This window comes from Triticum urartu, chromosome 4 (genome assembly GCF_003073215.2).
Source record: "Triticum urartu cultivar G1812 chromosome 4, Tu2.1, whole genome shotgun sequence".
Classification (NCBI taxonomy): Eukaryota; Viridiplantae; Streptophyta; class Magnoliopsida; order Poales; family Poaceae; genus Triticum; species Triticum urartu.
In genome coordinates, this window is record NC_053025.1 from 599,111,454 (window position 1) to 599,133,375 (window position 21,922).

At 45.6% G+C, this 21,922-nt stretch overlaps 3 protein-coding genes and 1 pseudogene across 8 annotated transcripts; 2 read left to right on the top strand and 2 right to left on the bottom strand.

Annotated features, from left to right (window-relative positions):
* The first annotated feature begins 2,277 nt into the window (after positions 1-2,277).
* On the top strand, positions 2,278-4,192 carry LOC125554937 (annotated as a pseudogene).
* Positions 4,193-5,482: 1,290 nt separating this feature from the next.
* LOC125553028 (serine/arginine repetitive matrix protein 1-like) lies at positions 5,483-12,169 on the bottom strand. Of its 6 annotated transcripts, none has more exons than XM_048716769.1 (13): positions 12,010-12,169; positions 11,522-11,923; positions 11,051-11,161; positions 10,062-10,106; positions 9,591-9,977; positions 9,037-9,150; positions 8,201-8,278; positions 7,739-7,889; positions 7,591-7,664; positions 6,660-6,749; positions 6,347-6,541; positions 6,184-6,258; positions 5,483-5,923 (listed from the first exon to the last, which is right to left on the bottom strand). In XM_048716769.1, the coding sequence occupies exons 1-13, from the start codon at positions 12,049-12,051 to the stop codon at positions 5,897-5,899; spliced, it is 1,791 nt and encodes a 596-aa protein (XP_048572726.1). In that variant the 5' UTR covers positions 12,052-12,169; the 3' UTR covers positions 5,483-5,896. The 6 variants fall into 6 exon arrangements, 5 of the variants coding, with proteins under 5 accessions (XP_048572726.1, XP_048572725.1, XP_048572727.1 ...); XM_048716768.1 differs by having other exon boundaries at positions 9,037-9,147; positions 11,051-11,164; XM_048716770.1 differs by having other exon boundaries at positions 6,347-6,526; positions 11,051-11,164; positions 12,010-12,168.
* Positions 12,170-15,709: 3,540 nt separating this feature from the next.
* On the top strand, positions 15,710-16,511 carry LOC125553032. The gene has a single exon (XM_048716774.1). It carries the CDS (start codon positions 15,809-15,811, stop codon positions 16,079-16,081), a length of 273 nt encoding a protein of 90 aa, XP_048572731.1. The 5' UTR covers positions 15,710-15,808; the 3' UTR covers positions 16,082-16,511.
* LOC125553030 (B3 domain-containing protein Os06g0194400-like) lies at positions 16,422-21,407 on the bottom strand. The gene is made up of 5 exons (XM_048716772.1): positions 21,153-21,407; positions 20,781-21,047; positions 20,455-20,676; positions 19,689-19,800; positions 16,422-19,046 (listed from the first exon to the last, which is right to left on the bottom strand). Exons 1-4 carry the CDS (start codon positions 21,297-21,299, stop codon positions 19,729-19,731), a joined length of 708 nt encoding a protein of 235 aa, XP_048572729.1. The 5' UTR covers positions 21,300-21,407; the 3' UTR covers positions 16,422-19,046; positions 19,689-19,728.
* Between the last annotated feature and the right edge of the window lie 515 nt (positions 21,408-21,922).

Sequence of the window (21,922 nt, forward strand, 5' to 3'; positions counted from 1 at the left end):
CAATGGCTTTTCTAACAATGATGTTCGGTACCTTCTTATCAACAAATAAGTCAAGCATTTCCTCTAATGCCTCCTCACTATCCAGGGCCTCCACCCCTCCAGCCCCTTTCCCTCTTCCTTTACATAAGTCAGAAAAGCATCCATTCCATAGCCCTCCAATGCAACCAATGCTAATATGGTCAAATAACTGATATCTGAAGAAACTGAATACTTTCTCTCCATATTATCTGTTCCTTGAAAATGTAGCCTCATGTCCCAAATCTCATCATCTAAGCTGTAGGATTAAATTGACAAACAATTATTTTTTAAGTCACTGAAACTTAAAACAATGACCAAATGCACTGAACATTACTGAATTTTCTTCTAATTACAGTGAATGCACTGACCAAATGAACTAACCAAATGCACTTTCTTCTACAATGACATAACCAATAAAATACAGTACCATGCCAAGAACAAACAAGTACTAACCCTAGTTCTAATTTGAACTAAACGTATGAAGGGCCCATAAATTTCTTACCTCACTCCACCAAAGGACGACGCCCAAGTGTGGCCGCCATCTGGATCCGCGTGGATGCACTTCGCCACTACCCTAGCCACGTGAACTGTCGGATCTGAGCTCGCCGGATCTACCTGAGCCGCGGGCGGTGATGGCTGCTGCGACCGCTGCGCCGGGAAGCTCGAGCTGCCTAGCCATTTGTCCACCTCTGAGTGTCCACCGCCCTCCTGGCCGGTGACGCCTTGGCTCAATAGCTCGCCGCCGACGCCATGTGGCTGCGCCGCCGCCATCGCCCACCTAGGTCACTGCGGGGGAGAGGAGGGGGAGAGGAGGGGAGACTGAGAGAGAGTGCGGCCCGACCGCCTACTTTGGTTCCGACCAGACCGGCCGGGCTAACGGCCGTCAACGGCTGCGCCGTGAGCGCGCGTGGCCTGACCGGTGGGCCAAGCACGTCAGGAAAACGGTTAAAACACTAATCTCTGGTGTTTTGGGTTTTTTAAAACAGCCGACCGCTCGTTTAGTAGTTTTCTGAGAAAAATTAAAAGTGGCAGTTTTTTGGAACCCTAGCCTGTAAACTAGTAGTTTTATGCTATTTACTCTTCAGGGGAGAATGGAGCTCAAAGCCGTTTCCCCTTGGAACTAAACCAAGAACAGTTGCAACTGGCAGTGACCATGCGTGTGTTTGTATGACATGTGTGAGGGCACAGGTGGGCTTCAGTTGGACATTGGCTTACCCTCCTTTCTCTCTCGTAGAGTCGAAATAGTACTGTCTCGGTGGCACAAGTCAGGATTTACGGCATGCTTCTCGAGATGGCAGAGTGGAGTGCCCCTCCCTCCCTATGTCACTATGTCAATACCTGGTCTTGAAATACAAATACCTGGTCGTCTGTACGGTTTTCCATGGTCACTTTCCGCAAGACTGCAGAGCCTTTCGATGTTTTTTCTCTCGACAGGAACTGACATGATAGCATCCTGGGCATTTCCACTTTATTGAAAGTTAACTACAATCTTTCTCAAGAAATTTGAGGGTTCGGTTAGAGATGCCCTTAATTGTGTGCACCAACCAATTCAGCCAAAACACTCAATTTACTGGAGAGATGCGGTTAATTAAAACATTTGAATGGATCAGATCGGTTGGCAACTAGGCAACAGATGAGATCATATCATACCGCCCATGCCATGCATCTAATTAAGCATGGTCAAGGCTTATCGTCTTACTATAATTTAAACACCTAATCCAACCGCCCACGTTACAACTAGCTGGCAGGAATCAAAAGGTAGAAAATTAAACTGGCATCAAGTCATTTGTTTATTTCCTGGGAAGTCGTTCTTGCCCATTTTTCCTCCGACAGACCTGGAGTTGGATCACTACATTGCCAGTAGACCGAACACACTCTCAAACTGCAACTGAAAAGCTCGATCTGCTACTCTCCAAGTCTCCATCGCCCTTGCTACACCCCAGCTTTCTGATCATCCTCCAAGTGATCCGGCTCATCGCTGCTCATCCCACCGGCTGGTCTCCTCCTCATGTAAGTCAAACCAAGCTCACTATATGTTCTTCTTCTAGATCCACATACCTTGTATCCCTATACCCTTGTATAAATGTGATAGCCATGGTCTATGGGTACGTAGTTTCTAATGTGGTTCACTCATTTGTTCGTTGCCATGAGTACGTCATGTAGCTAGATTTGGCAGAGCATATGAGTACATGTAGATACGGATATGTTGTTGTGAGCCGTTCTTATGTTCCTGTATGCTTTTCAGTGGACCACACATCAATGGCGGCAGGAGGAGGACTCGTGGTGCGTGTGTGGAAAGAATGGGGGATCCAGATCTTGGTTGTCGCCAGCTTCCTGCTGCAGCTCATCCTCCTCGTCTTCAGTGGGTTCCGGCGGCGCAGTTCCTCTGGCGTGCTGCTGGCCTTCCTCTGGCTGTCGTACCTGATGGCCGATAACATGGCGGTATATGCCCTTGGGCACATGTCCCTTGAAAGCAGGCCGGGGGATGACGGGCTCATCGCGTTCTGGGCAACCTTCTTTCTGCTCCACCTCGGTGGCCAGGACACCATCACTGCCTTCTCCCTAGAGGACAACCAGCTATCAGCTATGGAGGCGCCACCTGCTGACTCTCCTAGTGCAGGCATCGGGAGCCGGCTACGCCATCTACCGGTACATCATACCGGGTACCTGGAACTTGGTCTCAGCCACCATAGTGATGTTCATAGTGGGTTTCCTCAAGTACGGGGAGAGGGTGTGGGCTCTCCAAAGAGGCAGCAATGGCAATTTTGCTTTGTTGAAAGTTTACAGCAAAACTTCTCAAGAACGGGCTTACATCAAGGAGACGAGAGCTAAGATGGATAGAGAGGAGGAGATTCTATTCGACGCTCATTACATGTTCCATTTTTGTATGGGTTCATTTATCAACGTCAGCCTGGAAAGGTGGTCCACCGACACCATTCTCAGTTATTTAGACCCCGTTCTGCCTCTGCCGTATGAATTCAACATGGACATGTATGACCTGGTCGAGGCGGAGCTCTCCCTTCTGTACGACCTGTTTTACACTAAGGCGCAAGTGGTTCACAGTTGGCAAGGCTACTTGATCCGTTCCATCTCGCTGCTTGGCACGGTGAGCGCATTCTTGTTGTTCCGTCTCGACGACGGTAAAGGTGCTCACAGCAGAGTAGATGTCTCCATCAGTTACATGCTATTGGTTGGGGCCATCGTTCTGGAAACCACATCAGTGTTTGCAATTGTAGGATCAACATGGACGTGCGGCTACTTGCACTGTCAGGGATGGAACAGAACTAATGCTATGGTTTTGTGCATTCGACGACTTACCCAAGTGAGAAGCCAAAGAAAATGGTTGCACTCCATCGGGCAACATAATGTGTTGGATTACTGCACCCGTAACCAAACCAATTGGATGAACAGGATTGTAGAGGCAACTGCACTTAAAAAGTGGCGGAGAAAGGTGAAGTTCTCAGTCAATACAAAGATCACGATGAAGTTCAAGGAACAAGTGTTGGGACAGGTACGGAGAACAATGACTCGTTATTCTGAGACATGGAGTATCCTGGATGCACCGGGAAAATGTGTGCTAACAGAATACAGGCTCTTGGATGATATGGGCTTTTCTATCAAGGACAGGGATTTCGCCCATTGCATTCTCATCTGGCAAGTAGCAACCGACATTTACCTTTGCTGCTGTGATGACACCCAGCATCAAAGTAGGTGCCTCAACGCTGAAGAGGACGATAAAGTTCTTGTAGAGGCAATAAAGGTATTATCTAAGTACATGGGGTTCTTAATGATACACCCAAACTTGCTGCCCGGCGGAGTCCCAAGCAATTCTACCATCAACAATTTGGAGCAGTGGTGGAAGACCAGCAAATTTTGTACTAGCAAGGAGTTTGCTAGGACATTACTTGCCGATGAGAATGAGGACCCTAAGTTGAAGACGTCGAAGCCCTACTCATTTCTAGCTGCTAAGCTGCTTGGAAACAGAAGCAATTTGCCGATGCTGCAAGTCATCTTTGGGGTGTGGGTGGAGTTCCTGTGCTATGCAGCCTACCATAGCACCGGTATTTCCCACTGTATACAGCTTGGCAGGGGCGGTGAGTTCCTCTCTGTTATCCGCCTCGTCATCGATCACATCGAGCTATTTCACAAGCATATGGAGAAAGCTAACTCGTGATGACCACCTATATGTTGATTGATATGCCTCGAATGTAATGCAGTATTTATGCCACCCAGTTCTATTGGAATAATGACTGTTTTTTGTGAGCATGGAACACCATATGAGCTACTCTATCTATCTAATCTGCTATTGATTTCTATGCCTCGAATGTAATGTATCTATATGCTGCCCATTTCTATTGGAACAATAACTCTATTTTTGTGAGCATGGAACATCAATATGAGCTCCTCTATCATCCTTGTTGATGTCCCTTATTGGATTTCTTTCTCTTTTGTTTTCTGGAAAAATTAAAAGTGCTCCCGTACAGTTGTCAGTCACTGTACAGTTGTCAGCCGCTCCCGCGATTCGGTAGACCCTTTCCCGCAACGCTACTAATAGACCCTAGACCCGTGCTACTGCTAGGCTTTTCCCTAATAGTGTGCTTGTGTTGTTGATAAGTACTACTTCCTCCTAACCTTAGTTCAAAGCTATGGCACTTATTTTGGATCGGAGGGAGTACATAACTAGCAGTGGCCCTCACAAATGTGAGGATGTACTCTTTCTTTAGTGTGCTGAGATTGTCCAAGAAACAAAATTCCGTGTTTCATAACTACTCATATCATGCTAAAAAAAGGGGCAGCCCCAGTGCATGTAGCTCCCGCTTGCGCAGGGTTTGGGGAAGGGTCCGACCACTTTGGGTCTATTGTACGCAGCCTTTCCCTACATTTCTGTAAGAGGCCAGGCTCCCCTTCATAACTACTCATATCATGCTATTACAAATAACTAGCCAGGTGCCTGCGTAGTTGCACGAGAAACATCATTAATTATGTTAACCATTTTTTGGTACTCATAAATATATTTATTGTACTATCTACAGAAACAATATAGATTCATAACAGTTGCGTTGCTTATACATAATCTTACACCAATATGTTCATTATATTAGATCATTGTGTACATTTTCATGGAAATCACATGAAGATGTGACACAGGTTACTACGATAGTATTACATGGAATGGAAGGAAGGAATACAGTAACACTTTTTAAGATAAAATCATTCTATTGGTAATTACTTAATGAATTCGTTTTTGGGTGATACGTAGATGAATTCAGATATGGTATTTGGCAAGAAACTTTTAGATGCCTTTGGAACTTTTTGGACGTCCAACAGAAATTTGGTTATACATAAATTTGGGGTGATACTTATATTAGGTCTCATCGAACTGCCTTGAAGTCGTTAAATGTTGGGAGTAGGTGCGTAGCTACAAATGGTGGATGATGCTCTCTGAAATAGCGCGGCGTCGGACTCAGTTCCAGAAACAAATAATTGCTGTGATATAGTATGCCTTAGTTACATCACATTCGATCGGCATCGGCTAAATCTCATAGACCCTAACCGTGCCGCCATTAGTTTCAGGCTTTCGGCACAACTGCTGTCCGAACTATCTAGATAGATACATGGCGCACCCCTTCCCGAGGGAGCTTTTAGGTTTAGTAGAAGTAAACCAAGCGAACAGAAAACAAAATAAAAAATAGTACACAACTATTCTGTCCTGCTTCTACCCTTCTGTTGTCGGCAAAAATCAACCAAATATGTGCATCATCAGGATACCTCGTTCGTGTTATACACACCGGTGTTGCCGGGCGAATCGACACCGTTGATTAAGAGGCCCCAACATTGCTGCAGCACATGCCAATCCGGTCAGACCTTTGGCTTTGCATCAATCTTTGGTGGAAGAGGGCAGCCCCTGATTACAGCCAAGACAACGTCAGTTAGTCTCCCGATTCAACATAGCACAAAATAGTTCTCCATTGGAGATCAAAGGGTGCGGCTACATTGTTTATGCAACAAGTACGGATTAGCTAGTGAAAACACTGTCATTTCATCAGGAGTTAACAGAAACAAAAACTGCAGCAACTTCTGTTTCTCCAATACCGATTTCCCTTTTGCTTCCAAGCAACAGGATTGCACGATACATCGCTCAGAAAGGATTCAGTCGTCACATACCGTTAGTTTCTCATTTGCAGAAGCAAGCTGAATCTGCAACGTTCTTATTGTCTCCCTTTGCAACAGGCCTCCTTCCTACACGATTATATATAATATAATACCCATTTGTCAGTTGCTCGACGGCTTGTAGATCTAGAAAAGGGAAACACGACAGAAAAGATACCTCGAGGGCAGCAACTCTCCTCATGGCATTCTCTAGCTCAGCCCCACATCTTCTTGCAACTTCTTTCTGCTTAGCTACATCAGCCGTCAAAGACTGCACCTGAGCTAATTGATAGTCACGATCTTGCTTGACTGCTTCAAGTTCAATCTTAAGAAAATTCACCTCCTCCGCTAATTCGTTCTGTTTCGAGACTGCCTATTATTAAAGGATTTGATTGACGTCAAGACACAAGTAATGAAAAGAACTTGCCTTGAAACCTTTCAGGCTACTGCCCTCTGCCTTTCCAGAAAGATTTATCATGAAAAGAACTTGCCTTGAAACCTTTCAGGCTACTGCCCTCTGCCTTTCCAGAATCCAAGTTTTGCTCATCTCTCTCAACCTTCTCTATAGGAGTTTCCACATGCTGCAAAACACAGAACGTCATAAAAGAAATTCAGTCAGTTAGTTACACTGATATCTGACATAGTGGGGGGCGTCTAGTCAAGCTGTTGATATGTGTGGCAATAAGCTGTAGCTAACTGTAGACAAATGGACAAATAATATCACATCCAAGTAGAATGAAGGTTGGCACAGGTAGCAGCTTCAAGTGAAGTAAGTCGACAGGAAGATAGAACGATTACACTTTGACTATCAAATGCCAAAAAATGACGAAAAAGTTGCTCCTAGATAGTCCACTTGGATGGCAGTTGTTGAAAGTCTAAAACACACCGCACAATCCTGATTTCGTTAAGGATACTACAAAATTGTGGCCATTTGCCCAAACGGCGGAACACTCTGGTCATAAAGATAATACTCACAATATTTCAGGAGAGAAGGGAGCTCAAAGCCGTTTCCCCTTGGAACTAAACCAAGAACATGTTGCAACTGGCAGTGCCCTTGCGTCTGTTTGTATGGCATGTGTCAGGGCACTGACATCTGGGCTTGAGTGGGAAAATGGCTTTTACCCTCCCTTCTCTCTCGTAAAGTCGAAATAGTACTGTCTTGGTGGCACAAGTCGGGATTATGCATGCTTCTCAAGATGTCAGAAGTGGAGTGCCCCTCCCTCCCTATATAAGCACCTGATTTATACGGTTTTCCAAGGGCACTTTCTTCCGTGAAGATTGTGCAGAATCTTTCGATGCTTTTTCTCTCAACAGGAACTGATATGATAGTATCCTGGGCATATCTAGTACTTTATTAAAGTTAACTACATGCATTTTAGCAACAGAATACTAAAAGTAGCAAATGTATTTCAAGTTGCCCACCATTTTCTCGGGTCTATCCTTGTTTAGCGCCTGAGGTGATGATGCACTTGACCCTTCCTTTGCCAACTGTGTCTCTACATCAGATACCAATTCCGTTAGTGAGAGAAATAAACACTGAATATGAAGTTGAAAGGTTTCACTTTGCTACCATTCTCCACATACTGCGCATACTGCATCTTCGTTGATTCAAGCAAACTCCTGAATTCCATGATTTCAGCCGTGTCTGCACCTTCCTTCTCAAGAAGCCAGATGCAAGCTTGCAGCTTTTTAATGTTTTCTAACAGCTTATCCTTTTTCATCTAAAGAGTGAACAACCACAATTACTATACATCGGAATTGACAAATTTAAGGATGAGATTCAAAATATCACTGTTCTAAATAACAGCCATCCAAAGGGCTGCTTGTCCTATAAAGCTAAAAGGTGGGGTGTAGTAACTAAGAGATTCAAATATTACTGGTTTGCAACTATGTTGTCAATCCAATCAGATTCACTAATGAACGCAAGCAAAGGGCATAGATTGAATGTCGTTCAACCTGTTAAGTGAAACAAATCATTTACATAATACTACCAGTCAAGCACTAGTTAAACCAGAATCAAGCTATTCCATACCTCCCTCAGTTCCTTTTCAGATCCTGCCCGTATCCGTCTTTTCATCTTTTTGCGACGAGCACTTCTGGATGGGCCATCCTGATGAGTAACACAACATAGACATGTAAACAACTGTGACAACTGCAACAAAGTAACATTGAACTTCATCTCAATACTTGAATTTGGTCGCGTTTTTTAATAGAACATGCCGAGATAGTGTGGTTTTGTTTGATAAAGTACTGAATGGAATGGGTGTGGAGCTGTTCGTATACAACGTATGGATGGAAGAAAAGTACATTGAAGGACCAAACACCCTAAGCATGCTTAAAAAGGGAAACCCGAAACAGTGAATCAATACCTTAAATTTGTCCATGTTGCAAGAACATATATCGGTAAACGTGAAAGGGCAATAGTGCAAAAATCCAAAATAAATAAATAAAGGGACACATTAACTCTGATAAACCTATGATAGTGTACACCAATTTTGTTAAATGCTTTCACTTGGGTATTTGTTCTACAAACATGCAATATGTTTCTCAGTAAACATCATTGTCAGTCTTCCTAAGCTCCTAGTTAATAAGTTGGTCTAGTGGTCTAGTGAAATTTGTTTAAGAAAGTGTTTTAGTCTCAACTGTCAACAGTATCAAAATGATTGGTAATGACGTTCTAACGACGTAGCATAGATAGTTCCCACCACTCCAAAAATGAAGTAAAGAGCAGCGCCACAGATGAATTTTCAGTAACACACAGAATTCATCTATTTGGTAAATTTAATTATTGCCCCCTATTTTCATGTCAGATTGACATCACGGCAATTTCAAAATATGCACCCATACACAGTAGGAGATCTTTATCACCTTGTGATCAGTCTGGGTCTTTGCATCCCTCCTCCCACTATCCAACTTCTGCTCATCCCCCGGGATTGCAGGATCAGGTCTCTCCTCCACTGCAGCTGATAAAGTTTCTAGCTGCTGCAAAATGCAATGAAGCCATGAAAAAAAGTAGGTAAAGTTATTAGTTTCCCGCAGCGGTGAAAAGTGAGAACTACTATGCGCGTGCACTACACATTGCTATAGTACCACTTACAACAAAGCACCTCTTAGCGCTAGCAAACAAAAAGTCAAGTTGATGAAGGATGTGCATGCGCCAATTTCGGTCTAACTCGTTATGAATAGATAGTATCCAATTCCCTTAGTGCTAGCAAACTAAATCAAATTGGTGATAACAATATGCCTAAAATGAAATATATTACTCCCTCACCAGAGACAATTAATATGGATCGGAAAGAGTACCAAAAAATTAGCAAGAGCATGTCGTATAGATTGGTGAACCACTGAAACATAACAAATAGATCCCCAAGGTAATTCTCCCAAGAGCTCTAAAAATTCTAAAATTTGAAGTAAAGCAGCACCTCGCAGTTGCAGTTGCTGTAGCTTGGCCGATTCTCCAAGGACGGCCCATCGACTGACGACAACATTGACACCGCCTTCTCCCCTTCCTCCTTACCTTCCACGGCTGTGTCCGCCTCGCCTTGGCGTGGCCGCTTGGCGTGCGGCTGCTCCGCTAGGAGCTGAGTGATCGGCGGCGACCTTGCTCGAGGCCTAATTTTGGACTTCGGCGGCGGCGACTTCTCTGCTCGGCGCCTGCTGCACGGCGGCGGATTCGGTTCCTGGCGCCTGCTGGTAGAACACAGAGACACATGCCGGTGGAGGCTCCCGGACAGCTGCGGCGGCTCCAGGGAGCCGTGCAGCTTGGTCGCGCAGGATTCAACGGCGGCATCTGCGCCCCGCAGCTTGAGCTGGAGCAAGGGAAGAGGTGGTGTCAGTGGGGATCAGGAGGAATTGCATACCTCCCTCAGTTCCATTTTAGATTCTGCCCGTACCTGTCTTTTCATCTTTTTGCGACGAGCACTTCTGGATGGACCCTCCTGATGAATAACACGACATAGACAGGTAAAACAACTGTGACAACTGTACGAAGTGTCATTGAATTTCATCTCAATACTTGAATTTTGGTTGCATTTTTTAATAGAACATGCTGAGGATGGTGTGGTTTTGTTTGATAAAGTACTGAATCTGAATGGAATGGATGTGGAGCTATTCACATACAATGTCTGGATGGAAGAAAAGTAGCATGAGAAGGATCAAGCCCCCTAAACAGGCATCCAAAAGAAAATCCGAAACAGTGAATCAATACCTTCAATTTGTCCATGTTGCAGGAATACATAGCAGTAAACGTGAAAGGGCAACAGCGCAAAAATCGAAAAAATAAATAAAAGGACACATTAACTCTGATAAACCTATATGATAGTGTACACCCATTTTGTTAAATGCTTTCACTTGGGTATTTGTTCTACAAACATATACTCCCTTCGTTCTTAAATATAAGTCTTTTTAGAGATTTCAATATAGACTACATACGGATGTATATAGACATATTTCGGAGTGTAGATTCACTCATTTTGCTCCGTATGTAGTCCATATTGAAATCTTTAAAAAGACTTAAATTTAGGAACGGAGGGAGTAATATGTTCTCAGTAAGCATCATTGTCGGTCTTCCTAAGCTCCTAGTAAATAAGTTGATCCGTAGTTGTATAGTGGGAATTTATTTAAGAAAGGGTTTTAATCTCAACCACGTAGCCTCAGCAAGAGATTTTGATGTCAACTCTTAACAGTATAAAAATGATTGGTAATGGGGTTCCAACCACCTAGCATAGATAGTTCCTAACGCTCCAAAAATGAAGTAAAGAGCACCGCCACAGTTGAATTTTCAGTAACACACAGAATTCATCTATCTGGTAAATTTATTTTCATTTCTGATTGACATCAGGGCAATTCAAAATATGCACCCACAGCAGGAGATGTTTCTCACCTTGTGATCAGTCCGGGCCTTTGCATCCATCTTCTCACTACCCAACTTCTGCTCATCCCCCGGGATTGCAGGATCAGGTCTCTGCTCCACTGCAGCTGATGAAGTTTCTGGCTGCTGCAAAATGCAATGAAGCCATGAAATTATTAGTGAGAGCACCTACGGGCGTGCACCACTTACAAAAAAGCACACTAAAATCAAATACGCCATTTCGGTCTAAAATCAAGTTGATGAGTGATGTTCATGCGCCAATTTCTGTCTAACTCGTTATGAATAGAAAATCTCCAATCCCCTTAGCGCTATCAAACGAAATCAAATTGGTGATGGCAAGATGCCTAAATGAAATAAATTGCCAAGAACATTAGCAAGAGCATATCGTATAGGTTGGTGAGCCACTGAAACATCACAAAATAGATCCACAAGGCAAATCTCCCAAGAGCTCTAAAAATTCTAAAATTTGAAGTAAGGCAGCACCTTGCAGTGGCTGCGGCTCGGCCGATTCTCCACGGACGACCCGTCGGCCGACGACAACATTGACACCGCCTTCTCCCCTTCATCCCGACCATCCACGGCAGCCTCGGCCGCGTCCGGCTCGCCTCGGCGTGGCCGCTTGGCGCACTGCGGCTCCGCCAGGCGCTCAGTGATCGGTGTGGACGGCGGCGACCTTGATCGAGGCACAACTTTAGACGGTGGCGCCTGTGACCGGTTTCGACTGCTCGGCGGCGGATTCAGCTCCTGGCGCCTGCTGGCGGAATAGAGGGACTGGGAGGCATGCCTGTGGAGGCCCCCCTGCGCGGCCGGACGCGGAGGCTCCAGGGGGCGGTGGAGCTTGGGCGCGCGGGGTCCGGCGGCGGCGTCTGCGCCCCGCAGATTGAGCTGGAGCAAGAGAAGAGAAACTGGTGAGCGGGCGGCGGGGAGAAGCAGAGGCGGCGCCAGAGAGGAGCAGGAGGAGGAGAGCGTACGCTCGCGGGCGGAGTCGGCACAAGCGGCGGGGGGGCCGCCATGGCCGCAGCGATTCGCCGGAGGACGACGGCGAGGCAAGGACGACGACGGCACGGGAGACGACATGGGTAGCCCACAACAAGGCCCTCGTCAGGCCCGCGCGATAGCAGAGATACCGGGCCGGGCTCCTCTGCCAGCCTACTTCTCTCTCCGTCCATGGGCCGGGCTCCCCGATCCATGGGCTCTCGACATGGCTGAACCAGTTTTGGCTCATCCGGTTTATATTAAAAAAAAGACCCGATCAAAAACCTGAACTATTGTGCACACTTGAGGCAATAGCAGTAAGGGAAGGTCAAGCTCTGGCTGAGGATCTATATGAGAATTCAATTCAAATTGCATCAGACTGCAAGAGGGTGGTTGAAGATGTCCAGAAGAACTCAGCGGCTGGATATGGAGCTATTGTGCATGAGATAATACTTCGTGCAAACTCTTTTATTTCATGTAAAGTAGTTGATGAGTTTAGGAGCTCGAATTTCGAGGCTCACAATCTCGCTAGATATGCTTTGTCTTTAGGTTTTGGCCGTCATGTGTGGTTAGGGCAGCCAGGAGACCTTGATTTCTTTCCTGTAAACATTATGGACGATGAATAAAGCATGCGAGGTTGTCTAAAAAAACCTGAACAAGGTGACCCTGTTTATAAGGGAAACCGGGCTAAGAATCTTGGAAGCAAAATTAAACAAAGAAGAGAAAAAACGATTTCTCAAAAAAAAAAGGAGAGAAAAAACGAACACCCGGACAAGGCATGTATAGCTTGCAGACAGAAGCACCATCGCCATGAAAGACACTCGTAGATGTGGCGTGTCTGCGAGAGATCACAATACCGAAACTTTGCAGGCAGCCTAACGCACCGTACTTGCATGTATAAGTGAGCCCCACGACACAACTCAGGGTGTCCACAATCAACAAGTGCAACTAAACACAAACTTTGACCGGGAACTCTACCATGAAAAATTAGAACGATGTGTTGTGACGAACTTTGTGCTTTTGGTGGTCTTTCGGTTCATCTTTGTTTATTGATGGTGCAACATGCCTCCCCAACATGTACTGTTTGATGTGACATTTCATTGATATCAACCTACATATACATAACACATGTTTTTATTTAAATGATAATGGAAATAAAATTATACACTAAAATCTCCATGGAAATATGAAAGCAATACATATTGTCGATTATGATACATGTATAATGTACTTTCTTTAGTGACCGTTATTTAATGTATAATCAGCGCGCTTTCGGCTCGTTTCAATGCTTATAGTTGACGCTAGGTAGTCTATGGATCTAAATGTAAATTTTTATTATTTCTAGATTTGTTGTACTATCATGATTGACAATTAATAGTTTGGAAGTTCTCTCATAAAAAGGGAGGGGGGGGGTATGCCTAGGTTTTTTTTGTATGGAAGAATTTTATTTGTGGTAAAAATAATGCAATTTATGAACAGTGTTACTAAAAATGTCTATTTATCTGAATCGACAACATACTCCCGTAAGCATACATCACGCAAAGGAACATCACGCAATTGTGCGAGCTAGATTGTCCGAAATAAAGAATGTAATTTGCGTGAAGTTCTATTTGCTTGAGGAGTAGCAAACAAATATCATACATCCGGTGTGGCAAAGCCAAACCGCCTGTTGGCAGGGCTCAGTGATGTGATAGGTGCTCAATATATTCCCTTTTCCTCGTGAAAAATATATGTACATGTCATAGAAGATTCACATAATATACCTTGCATTTTTTAATGATTCAATGAGATAAACAATGCATCATGGCTGAGTGAGAGTGACCGGCGGGTCCCACCAGTTTTTGGAATATTGGCCAGATGGAGGGCCCAACCACGAGAGGGATTTATTCTAACAAGAGCGATGGCCACCATCGTCCATAGGGGCAAGCTGTTGCACATAGGAATTTTTCAGTTTTATAAGCTTTCGAATAATAGCAGGTAGGCAGCTAAAAAAATGGAATAATACGTAGCAGGTAGGCAGGCAGCTGGCACGCACCTGCATGCATGGTGGACAGCACGACGGGCGTCAAATAATTGCACCCATTGCTCTATACCCCGATAATTCAACCCGGAGCCCGGGCTCACATGAGTCCGGTGAGCAGTAGCTCAATTTAAAATAGAAAGTTCAAAAAAAATTCAATTTTTTTTGTGGTGCAAGATGTTTTTGTGCGTAAACTCCGTGCAAAATTTTATGAAGTTTGGACATTCGAGGAGCTCATAGCAAAGAAGACAAAATCAGGCATGGACAGTGCGATTTTCAAAAGTTTCTCGGACATCCGAAAATTGTTTTTTTTTTGCCACGAGCCCCTCAAATGTCCAAACTTCACAAAATTTTGCACAGAGTTCACGTACAGAAACATCTTGCACCACAAAAGAAATTGAATTTTTTGTAAACTTTCTTTCTATTTTAGATCGCGGTACTATTCATGCCCAGGCTCAGATCGGGCACCAAATCGCCGCTCTCTACCCTGATAATTCAACCCGGAATATCATTCCAAGATGAGAACATTGCCTCCGAACAGGGACGGAGCCAGGAATCTTAGTAAAGGAGGCCCAATAGAAGAGGTAAAATGTTGGAGGGTGCTGAACATCTAAATTTTGAGCATTTTGAGCTAATAATGAAGAGATGTTTATAGAAAAAATAAATTACCATGGAGAGGAAAAGAAACCACAAAAAAAGCTTACTCTCTTCACCTTTTTCATTTTTTTTTTGAAGCGAGCATTCACCTTCTTCTTTCATTTGTGTATGTTTCTCGGCAACTCAGTCGGAGGTCGTCACAATAAGAAGAAATTGAAAAGAAGCAGCTTTGTGACGGACAAGACTGGGACTTTAATAAGATTACAAGCTTTAAAAAAGCAAAACAAAAACAGAAAATTCAGATATTGTTTTAGGAAAAATGTTTTATGTTCATGTCGTTTTGTGTCTGTGTCAATGGAACTTTCACGCAATTGTGAGAGCCAGATTTATCTTTCTTCTTATCAACTCAGAAAGAATTACTCTCATATCACAGGTCTTAACTAGGACTAAGAGTTCAAGTTTCAGACCTGATATTAGTGCTCATATTTTTCTGCATTTATTTTAGGCCTTCCGGTGTTATGTGTTCAATGAGGGAAGATGTTTCCGTCAACTATAAATGCGTCGGTGGCGATTTTGTTAATTTCAAGATCTCAGAGGTTCTTATAAATATAACATGTGTGTGCGTGAGTTCGTAAGGATGAGGGTATTGCTGGTGTATGAGATGCAACTTTGGATTACTAGGGAAAAAAATGAACTAAAAGGACATGGCAATATCATAATCACGGAGACTATATCTAGTGGGAGACACGGTGGGACCCAACGAACAACATATTTTAACCTTTTTATAAAGCACCACAAGAAAATATCCACTTGCCAGGACGAAGAAAAAATATCCATTTTTCAAGAGGCCGCCAAGAGCAATCGGGCAACCACCTTCACCTTGGTTAATTAACAACGCCCCCGCTGACAGCTACTTAAGCCCTAATTAACAATCACAAACAACACCAAATCAAAGCTTCCCATACACAATATACATAGTGCGTGTAGCTATTAGGGTTCGAATTTGCATCTTCTTCTTTTTCTAGCTTAGCGAGTGGAGTGGCGCCTCTTCTCCGCCTATAAATGCCACCCCTGGGCGAAGCCTTGTGGAGAGAAATCTACCACCGCTCTCCCTCTTCCTCCCGGCCTGCACACGCACAAGCAGCGAGCCTTCCTCCTCCAGTCCTCATCTTTCTGCCATGAAGCCCCCTCACTTCACCGGGGAGGCCGCCGCCGGCGCCTCCTGGGCTCACGAGGTCAAGCAGGCCCTTCGTGACAAGCTCCGGTGGACACCCGCCGCGGGCACCACGGGCACCGGCGGCCACGGCGCCGCGAGGCCGCTGGCGGCCTCCTCGGCTGTGACCGCCGAGCCGGTGGCGCAGCCGGCCCACGGCGCCGACTGCCGGGGCTTGGCCGCCGCCGAGGACCCCATCAGGAGGGTCATGTTCTTGGCCCCCTGGGGCCACACATAAACGGAAAAAGCAAGTGCACGCGCGCACGGCCATGCCTTGGCCGGATCTGCAACTGCACCTCAACAAAAATATGGACTACTACGTACATATATATATGTGGCCGTATGGACCATGAACTGAACATGAACTCATCAAGGACCAATTAAAAACTGGGACTAGATCGGGAGAAGAAGAAGATGTGGTGCTTGAGTTATTTGTTCATTCATGTTTCTCTTGGGAGAGATGCATGCATGCATGCATGGGGAGATCTCGCCCTGACGGGTTCGTGCATAACGGCGTTGATGGGTTGTTGAAGCTGCGCAAGAGCTGCAGCTTTGTTGTAGCCATGAACCTGTTTTTCGTTTCTCTCCAGAAATTCTGTACCAAGGGCCTGTGAAAAGCTATGTGTGTATGAGACTATGAGCTAGTAAAAAGAACTGTTCCTCCTTTCCATGGCATGTCTCTTCGGTTGTTCCTTGCCCTGTTGGTTTCTTCTGTGCATCCAAAACCATGGTGTTAATTCCTGCAATATGCAGAGGAAGAACCAGCCATGGTTCTTAATTCTAGTATGTGCTGGTGTGGACTATGGGATGATCTTTCTTCCTTGTCTTGTCCTTTTGATCTGGAAAAGGTTGTTGGGAACCAGCCTGGATCCTGGAGTTCATCATGCTTTTCTTCAGGGTCCAGATCACAAGGGAGGGTACTCTTTGTCATATGCTTGTTGTGTGAGACCATGAGCATCTTTTCCATGTCTCCTCGTCTGGAGAAGGTTGTTGAAACGTGCTCATCAAAGACTAATGATCTGAGAAGTTCATGGCCTTCTTTCTCTCTGATCATGGTATTTTAGAGGCAATAATTCATAAGTAAACAAATAAGAAAAAGGAAGGAGACTTTGAATTCGATTCCTGTAAGAAAACTAGTGGACTGAGAATCCTATTCCAGACAGGAAAGTGGAAAAAAAGCCCCCCACTTGCAAGGACAGGCCAAACCTGGGTGGGCCAATCGCCTCGCTCGCTTTCCACGACACCGTATCTTATCTTCAGAAATCCACGGAGAAATTGGCAATGATATTTGCAACAACAAATTAAAAAAAGAGAAACATATATAACCAAGGTGCATGATAGGCTTTGATTAAGACACCATATGTACATCGAGTTTGTTGTCTAGCTTGTGGCGACATCCCCCAGAAACTGGACTTGTAGGGGTCATGCTTTCCTTCCAGATGTCTCCTATGCTCCCTCACAAGGCAGAACCGGATCAGAGATCCTAGGTTGAGCACATATTTGTTACCCTCCTTCAACCCCTTCGTCGAAGGAGGGTAACGAAAAGGAAGAAAATCGACTGTGATTCGCTTCCGATGCTATGGGTTTTCACACACAAAGAAAGAACTCTGCTTTTATGGGTTTTGAGATGATACTAGCTAGTCAAACTTTTTACAGAGCAAGTTGAGTAAGTTTGAGAACATGTCACGGTCTCTTGATCATACAGTTGCCCACCAACTGCGCACTGAACTGGAAAAAGAGAGCAAAAAATCAAATGGCAGCGCAGCTACACTTATCTTGATTTCTTGACTGAAAACGATAGTTCAACTTCTACCCCTAGCTAGTTCCAAGAGCCCAAAATTTTAGTGTACCTTCTCTGTCGCCTATCCCCTTTCCTTTCTTTTTTCAGGACACTATCACCTATTCAGTCCCAAGTTAAGCTGAAATGATATGCTAGAAAACTTCTGAACAATGTTGCAACTTCTTAAAACAGCGGTAATGTTTATGGATCCTCTTGCATGTACGTAGATTATCAGTCATCCTAGGAACCAGAGAACTATCCAGCTGTGTAGCCTGCAAACATCAAGCCACGCCTTCCTAGCACGAACACATTGCATCAAAATATGGTCAGTGGTGTCCTCCTCTTGGTCGCACAGGAAGCATGAACAAGGATGGATGTTCCTGCAGCCCTCTTCTCAGCCGACAATCAGAGGTCCATAGACGATAGTGAAGTGCAAGCCAAGTAATTTTTTTACAGTTTATAAGAGGCGCCCAAGATTTCCAAATAGCCTTGGCACAAGCAAATTTGAATATTTGATGGCCCCCTCGTTGAGCATCTGGTAAGCAAGCAGAGGCGAATGAATAGGCAAGTAGCAGTGCTGCTCCACTTCCAGAGCGCCACATCCTTCATCCTAGGAATCGCCTGAATCCCATAACTGAATGAAGTGCACCAAGCCCTTGGTAGGGAGCTCATTTGGCACATCCAGAAATGCGAATGTGCCGCCTCCCTAACCGGACTCCTGTACTAGCATTGACCTGAGCCGTGACGATTGGAGCAATATCGTCGGCGCATGTCCTATTGATCCGGCGATCATTTCAGAAGAGGACATTGTCGCCAGAACCCAACTTCCAATGAACCAAACTGCAGAAAAAGGCCTCCACCTTCAGATCCGAGGGCATGGGCAACCCACCCTTGCCAAGGTCTAGCAGCCAGATCTATGCGCTTCAGCCAAGCCCATTGCAGTTGGAATGCCAGACTCTGCAAGTTCAAGTCGATTACTCCCAAGCCACCAAGACACTTTGCCCTGCAGAATTTCTGCCGAGCCACCGGACATTTCCCACCATGAATATCGTCAGAACCAGCCCAGAAAAGCGCCCTGCAGCCCTCATCCACACGCTCAAGAACTCAAGGTCAAGAGGATGATCACTATCCAGGGGGTCCGTGTCCAAGAACTCAAGATCAAGAGGATGATCATTTTAGTAGCCAAAAACAAACAGGAACAGCCACGAAAAAATGCACTCGAGACCATCATCAGACTACAATCATATAATTCAACCAATACAAGGTCCGCACCACGCGCTGTTACCTGCTACTCCTATCAAACCTATGTTATAATGCAGGTCTGCTACAATGGCAGGGTCTGAGATTGCAACTCTACACGCAACCAGCACAAAATCGCGGTAGCCGATTCCAACATCAGCGGAGAGCGTGCTTCTCCTACAAACTGCAACAAAAGACATATTTGACATATTAACATCTATAAGGATAGATCAGAACCGTATACAAGAGAATTTTAATTGGTATTACTACAGAACTGCTGATCAAGTGAGTCTAAGGGGACCGACCGAGGCAAGACAGGCAGAACTTTTGCATGGTCCATCGGGTCTAAGACAACCTGCTCCTACGAATCAAGAAACACTATCCCGGCAGTTTTTAATTTCTACGCGCGCATCCAATATGTCAATTGGTTAGTTTGGGCGTTTGGCCACTGATGAGAATTCTCAAAGTTCGTACATAAACTGCAGTTCCTCGTGTATTTTCACGGCTAGCATAAGTAAGCAACAAAATAAGGTTGCAGTTTCACTTGTCAAGCTCGAAATCTCAAACCAATAGGGAAATGGGAGAAACGACCAGTGTGTTTTGTCAGAGCATCTAGCTCCAGTGCAGGACACACAGTCATGTTTGGCCATAACTCATAAGCAAGTGGGCTTGTGTTTTTTTTATTCGCGAACTGAGCTTGGCCAATTATGAAATCAATGCCTCAGCAAAAGATAAAGAAATATTTAATTCAAGTACACTTCAACCTAGGCAAACGATGGAAAGAAATTTAACCTATAGGAAACAATTAATGGTAAGAACAAAGTACCTGCTCCGATCAAACATTGTATTGGAAGCACACATCTTTATTACTCTTCATCATCAGAGTCATCGGAAGTTTGGTCGCTTTCATAGTCTGGGTTTGCTCTAAAAATGTAGACCTGCATCATTTACATAACTAATGAGGTTGCACGATATGCACTTGGCAGTGAGATAAAACAGCCTCCTGACGATTAGGCATTAAAAGAATCCCTTCCACTATCTAAAAAGATATGACTCTGGACAATTGAAGGCCTATGAATGAAATAAAATTCCTAGAGGCCCTTTCAGATCTGGTTGGAATGAAGGTATATACTGTAGGGATGCTGAGCAATAACATTGTTGCCTGCAAACTCTGTGTAGAATTAATTGGCAGTCCAAACAAGCCTAATTTCTCGTATATGAATAAGTAGACACAGCTCGCTAGTTTCAAACTTTCAATTATGGATATGGCATATAACCCACTTTATAATTTAAGCTAAGACATACCAAGGACTCCAGTATGTAGTCTAGTTATTCAGTAGACATACCAGGTTTTTCTCATGTATATAAACTTGAAACCAATGTTTCAACAGACAAACGCATTATTGAGTATGACACCACCAAGCAACTTTCAGGAATGTTTTAGAATCATAAGGCCACATTTGGAACACAGCGGTTCCGCAAAATTTTTGCTAGAAAACAAGTTATAAACGCACTCGTACTGAATGTGGAGTTCCTTAAAGTAAAAAGTCGGGCGTTTTTATCCGTGGAATGGAGGAGATGCTGAATCTCACCTTGAACTTTACCCTCTCCGTCATGTGGAAAACCAAGCAATCGCCATCGGCAAGGTCATGGTCGGCAGCAAACCGTCTCCACCCCTTGTCGAGGTAGTAGTGACAGTGTTTGCCCTTTCTGTGGGCATTGTACATCATGTGGAACTCGTCATCCGCCTCGTCCACCAAGACGGCTGCCTCATCGTGCGCCGGGAGATACTCGATGAAGTGCTTGGGGATTTGCTGTCATGATGCATATAACCCACCAAATCAACATCCAATCCGATCCAAGAACCACATTGCCTCACATCACATCCAGTGCAAGTTTCCTTGCTACAGTACTTTACCATCAGGATTGATCTGGTGGCGCATTCGTGGGACATGGGCCTGACGAAGGCGGGGCAGCGGATGCGGTGGATCCGGCGCTTGAGCTCCTCGGCCTTGGCGACGGCGCCGGCCCTCTCCTCGGCGGTCGGCGTTTTCGAAGCGGCATACGCCTCGTACACTCCACGGTAGTCGCGCTGAAGTGCGCCCTCGAGGTAGTTGGGCTGCTCCGGGAGGCCGGCGACGCGGCCGGACCGCCGGAGATCGCCGGGCTCCGGGGCCTTGCGCTTCTGCGACACCGGACGAGCGGACCAGTGATATATACGGGCACGGGCGAAAAGGAAACGGAAGACCGACCGGAGGCAAGGAAGAAGAAGGGAGAGGATCTGACGGACCGGCCTGGGCTTGGGGTTGGGCTTGGGCCTGGCGGCGGCCTCGCGGACGGCGGCGGAGAGGTGGTGCAGGCGGAGCTCCTCCAGCTTCCGGCGGTTCTCCTCAATCTGCCTCCGGCGCTGCTCCTCGTACGAGTTCGATTCCGCCATTTCCCCTTCTCGATTCTTCTTCTTCTTCTTCTTGGGTGTTTTCCAGCCGCCGTATTGTCTGCTCTTGCTCTGTTTGGGAGGAGAAGTGGACTGAGGAGGGAGAGAATGGGGAAAAGTGACGTGGCCCTAGACTCGTCTCTTCTTGACTTCTTGTTGACCGTGCGACCACACCTTTGCTTTTTACCCCTCCAAATTACTACTCTCTCCTATAGCTGGCCAAACGGGCCGGCCCGGCCCGGCATGGCACGGCCCATCTTAATCGTGCCTGGCCCGGCTTGGCCCGCCATGGCACGATTATTAGTCGGGCCGTGCCGTGCCGGCCCGCGTTCTGCCCCCTCCGGCCCAAGCACGGCCCAGGAGCCAAACGGGCCGGCTTGATGGCACACCAGGCACGCTGGCCCACTAGCCTGATGACCTGCTAGGTAGTTTCTTGGACTGATTTTGGCCCGCTGGGCTGTTTTTTATGTGTTATATATATAAAATAATATATATAAAAAATAAAAAAAGATAAACGGTGCCGTGCCGGCCCGCGTGCCCAGCTTCAGGCCCAGGCATGGCCCAAGGCGGCCGCGTGCCTGGCACAGCCCGATTAGAGCGTGTCGGGCCTGGCCCATCACGCGCTT

Bases quoted from the DNA above. Each gene is read 5' to 3' on its own strand.
- LOC125553032 (XM_048716774.1), top strand. From the start codon at position 15,809: ATGAAGCCCCCTCACTTCACCGGGGAGGCCGCCGCCGGCGCCTCCTGG.
- LOC125553028 (XM_048716767.1), bottom strand. From the start codon at position 12,051: ATGGCGGCCCCCCCGCCGCTTGTGCCGACTCCGCCCGCGAGC. The intron at 10,107-11,050 runs GTGAGAAACATC...GTTATTCATCAG, and splicing joins AGGCCCGGACTGATCACAAG to GAGGGTCCATCCAGAAGTGC. The intron at 5,924-6,183 runs GTATGTGACGAC...GGCTGTAATCAG, and splicing joins CTGCAAATGAGAAACTAACG to GGGCTGCCCTCTTCCACCAA.
- LOC125553030 (XM_048716772.1), bottom strand. From the start codon at position 21,299: ATGGCGGAATCGAACTCGTACGAGGAGCAGCGCCGGAGGCAGATTGAG. The intron at 21,048-21,152 runs GTCCGTCAGATC...CCGGTGTCGCAG, and splicing joins CCAACCCCAAGCCCAGGCCG to AAGCGCAAGGCCCCGGAGCC. The intron at 20,677-20,780 runs GTAAAGTACTGT...GCATCATGACAG, and splicing joins CCACCAGATCAATCCTGATG to CAAATCCCCAAGCACTTCAT.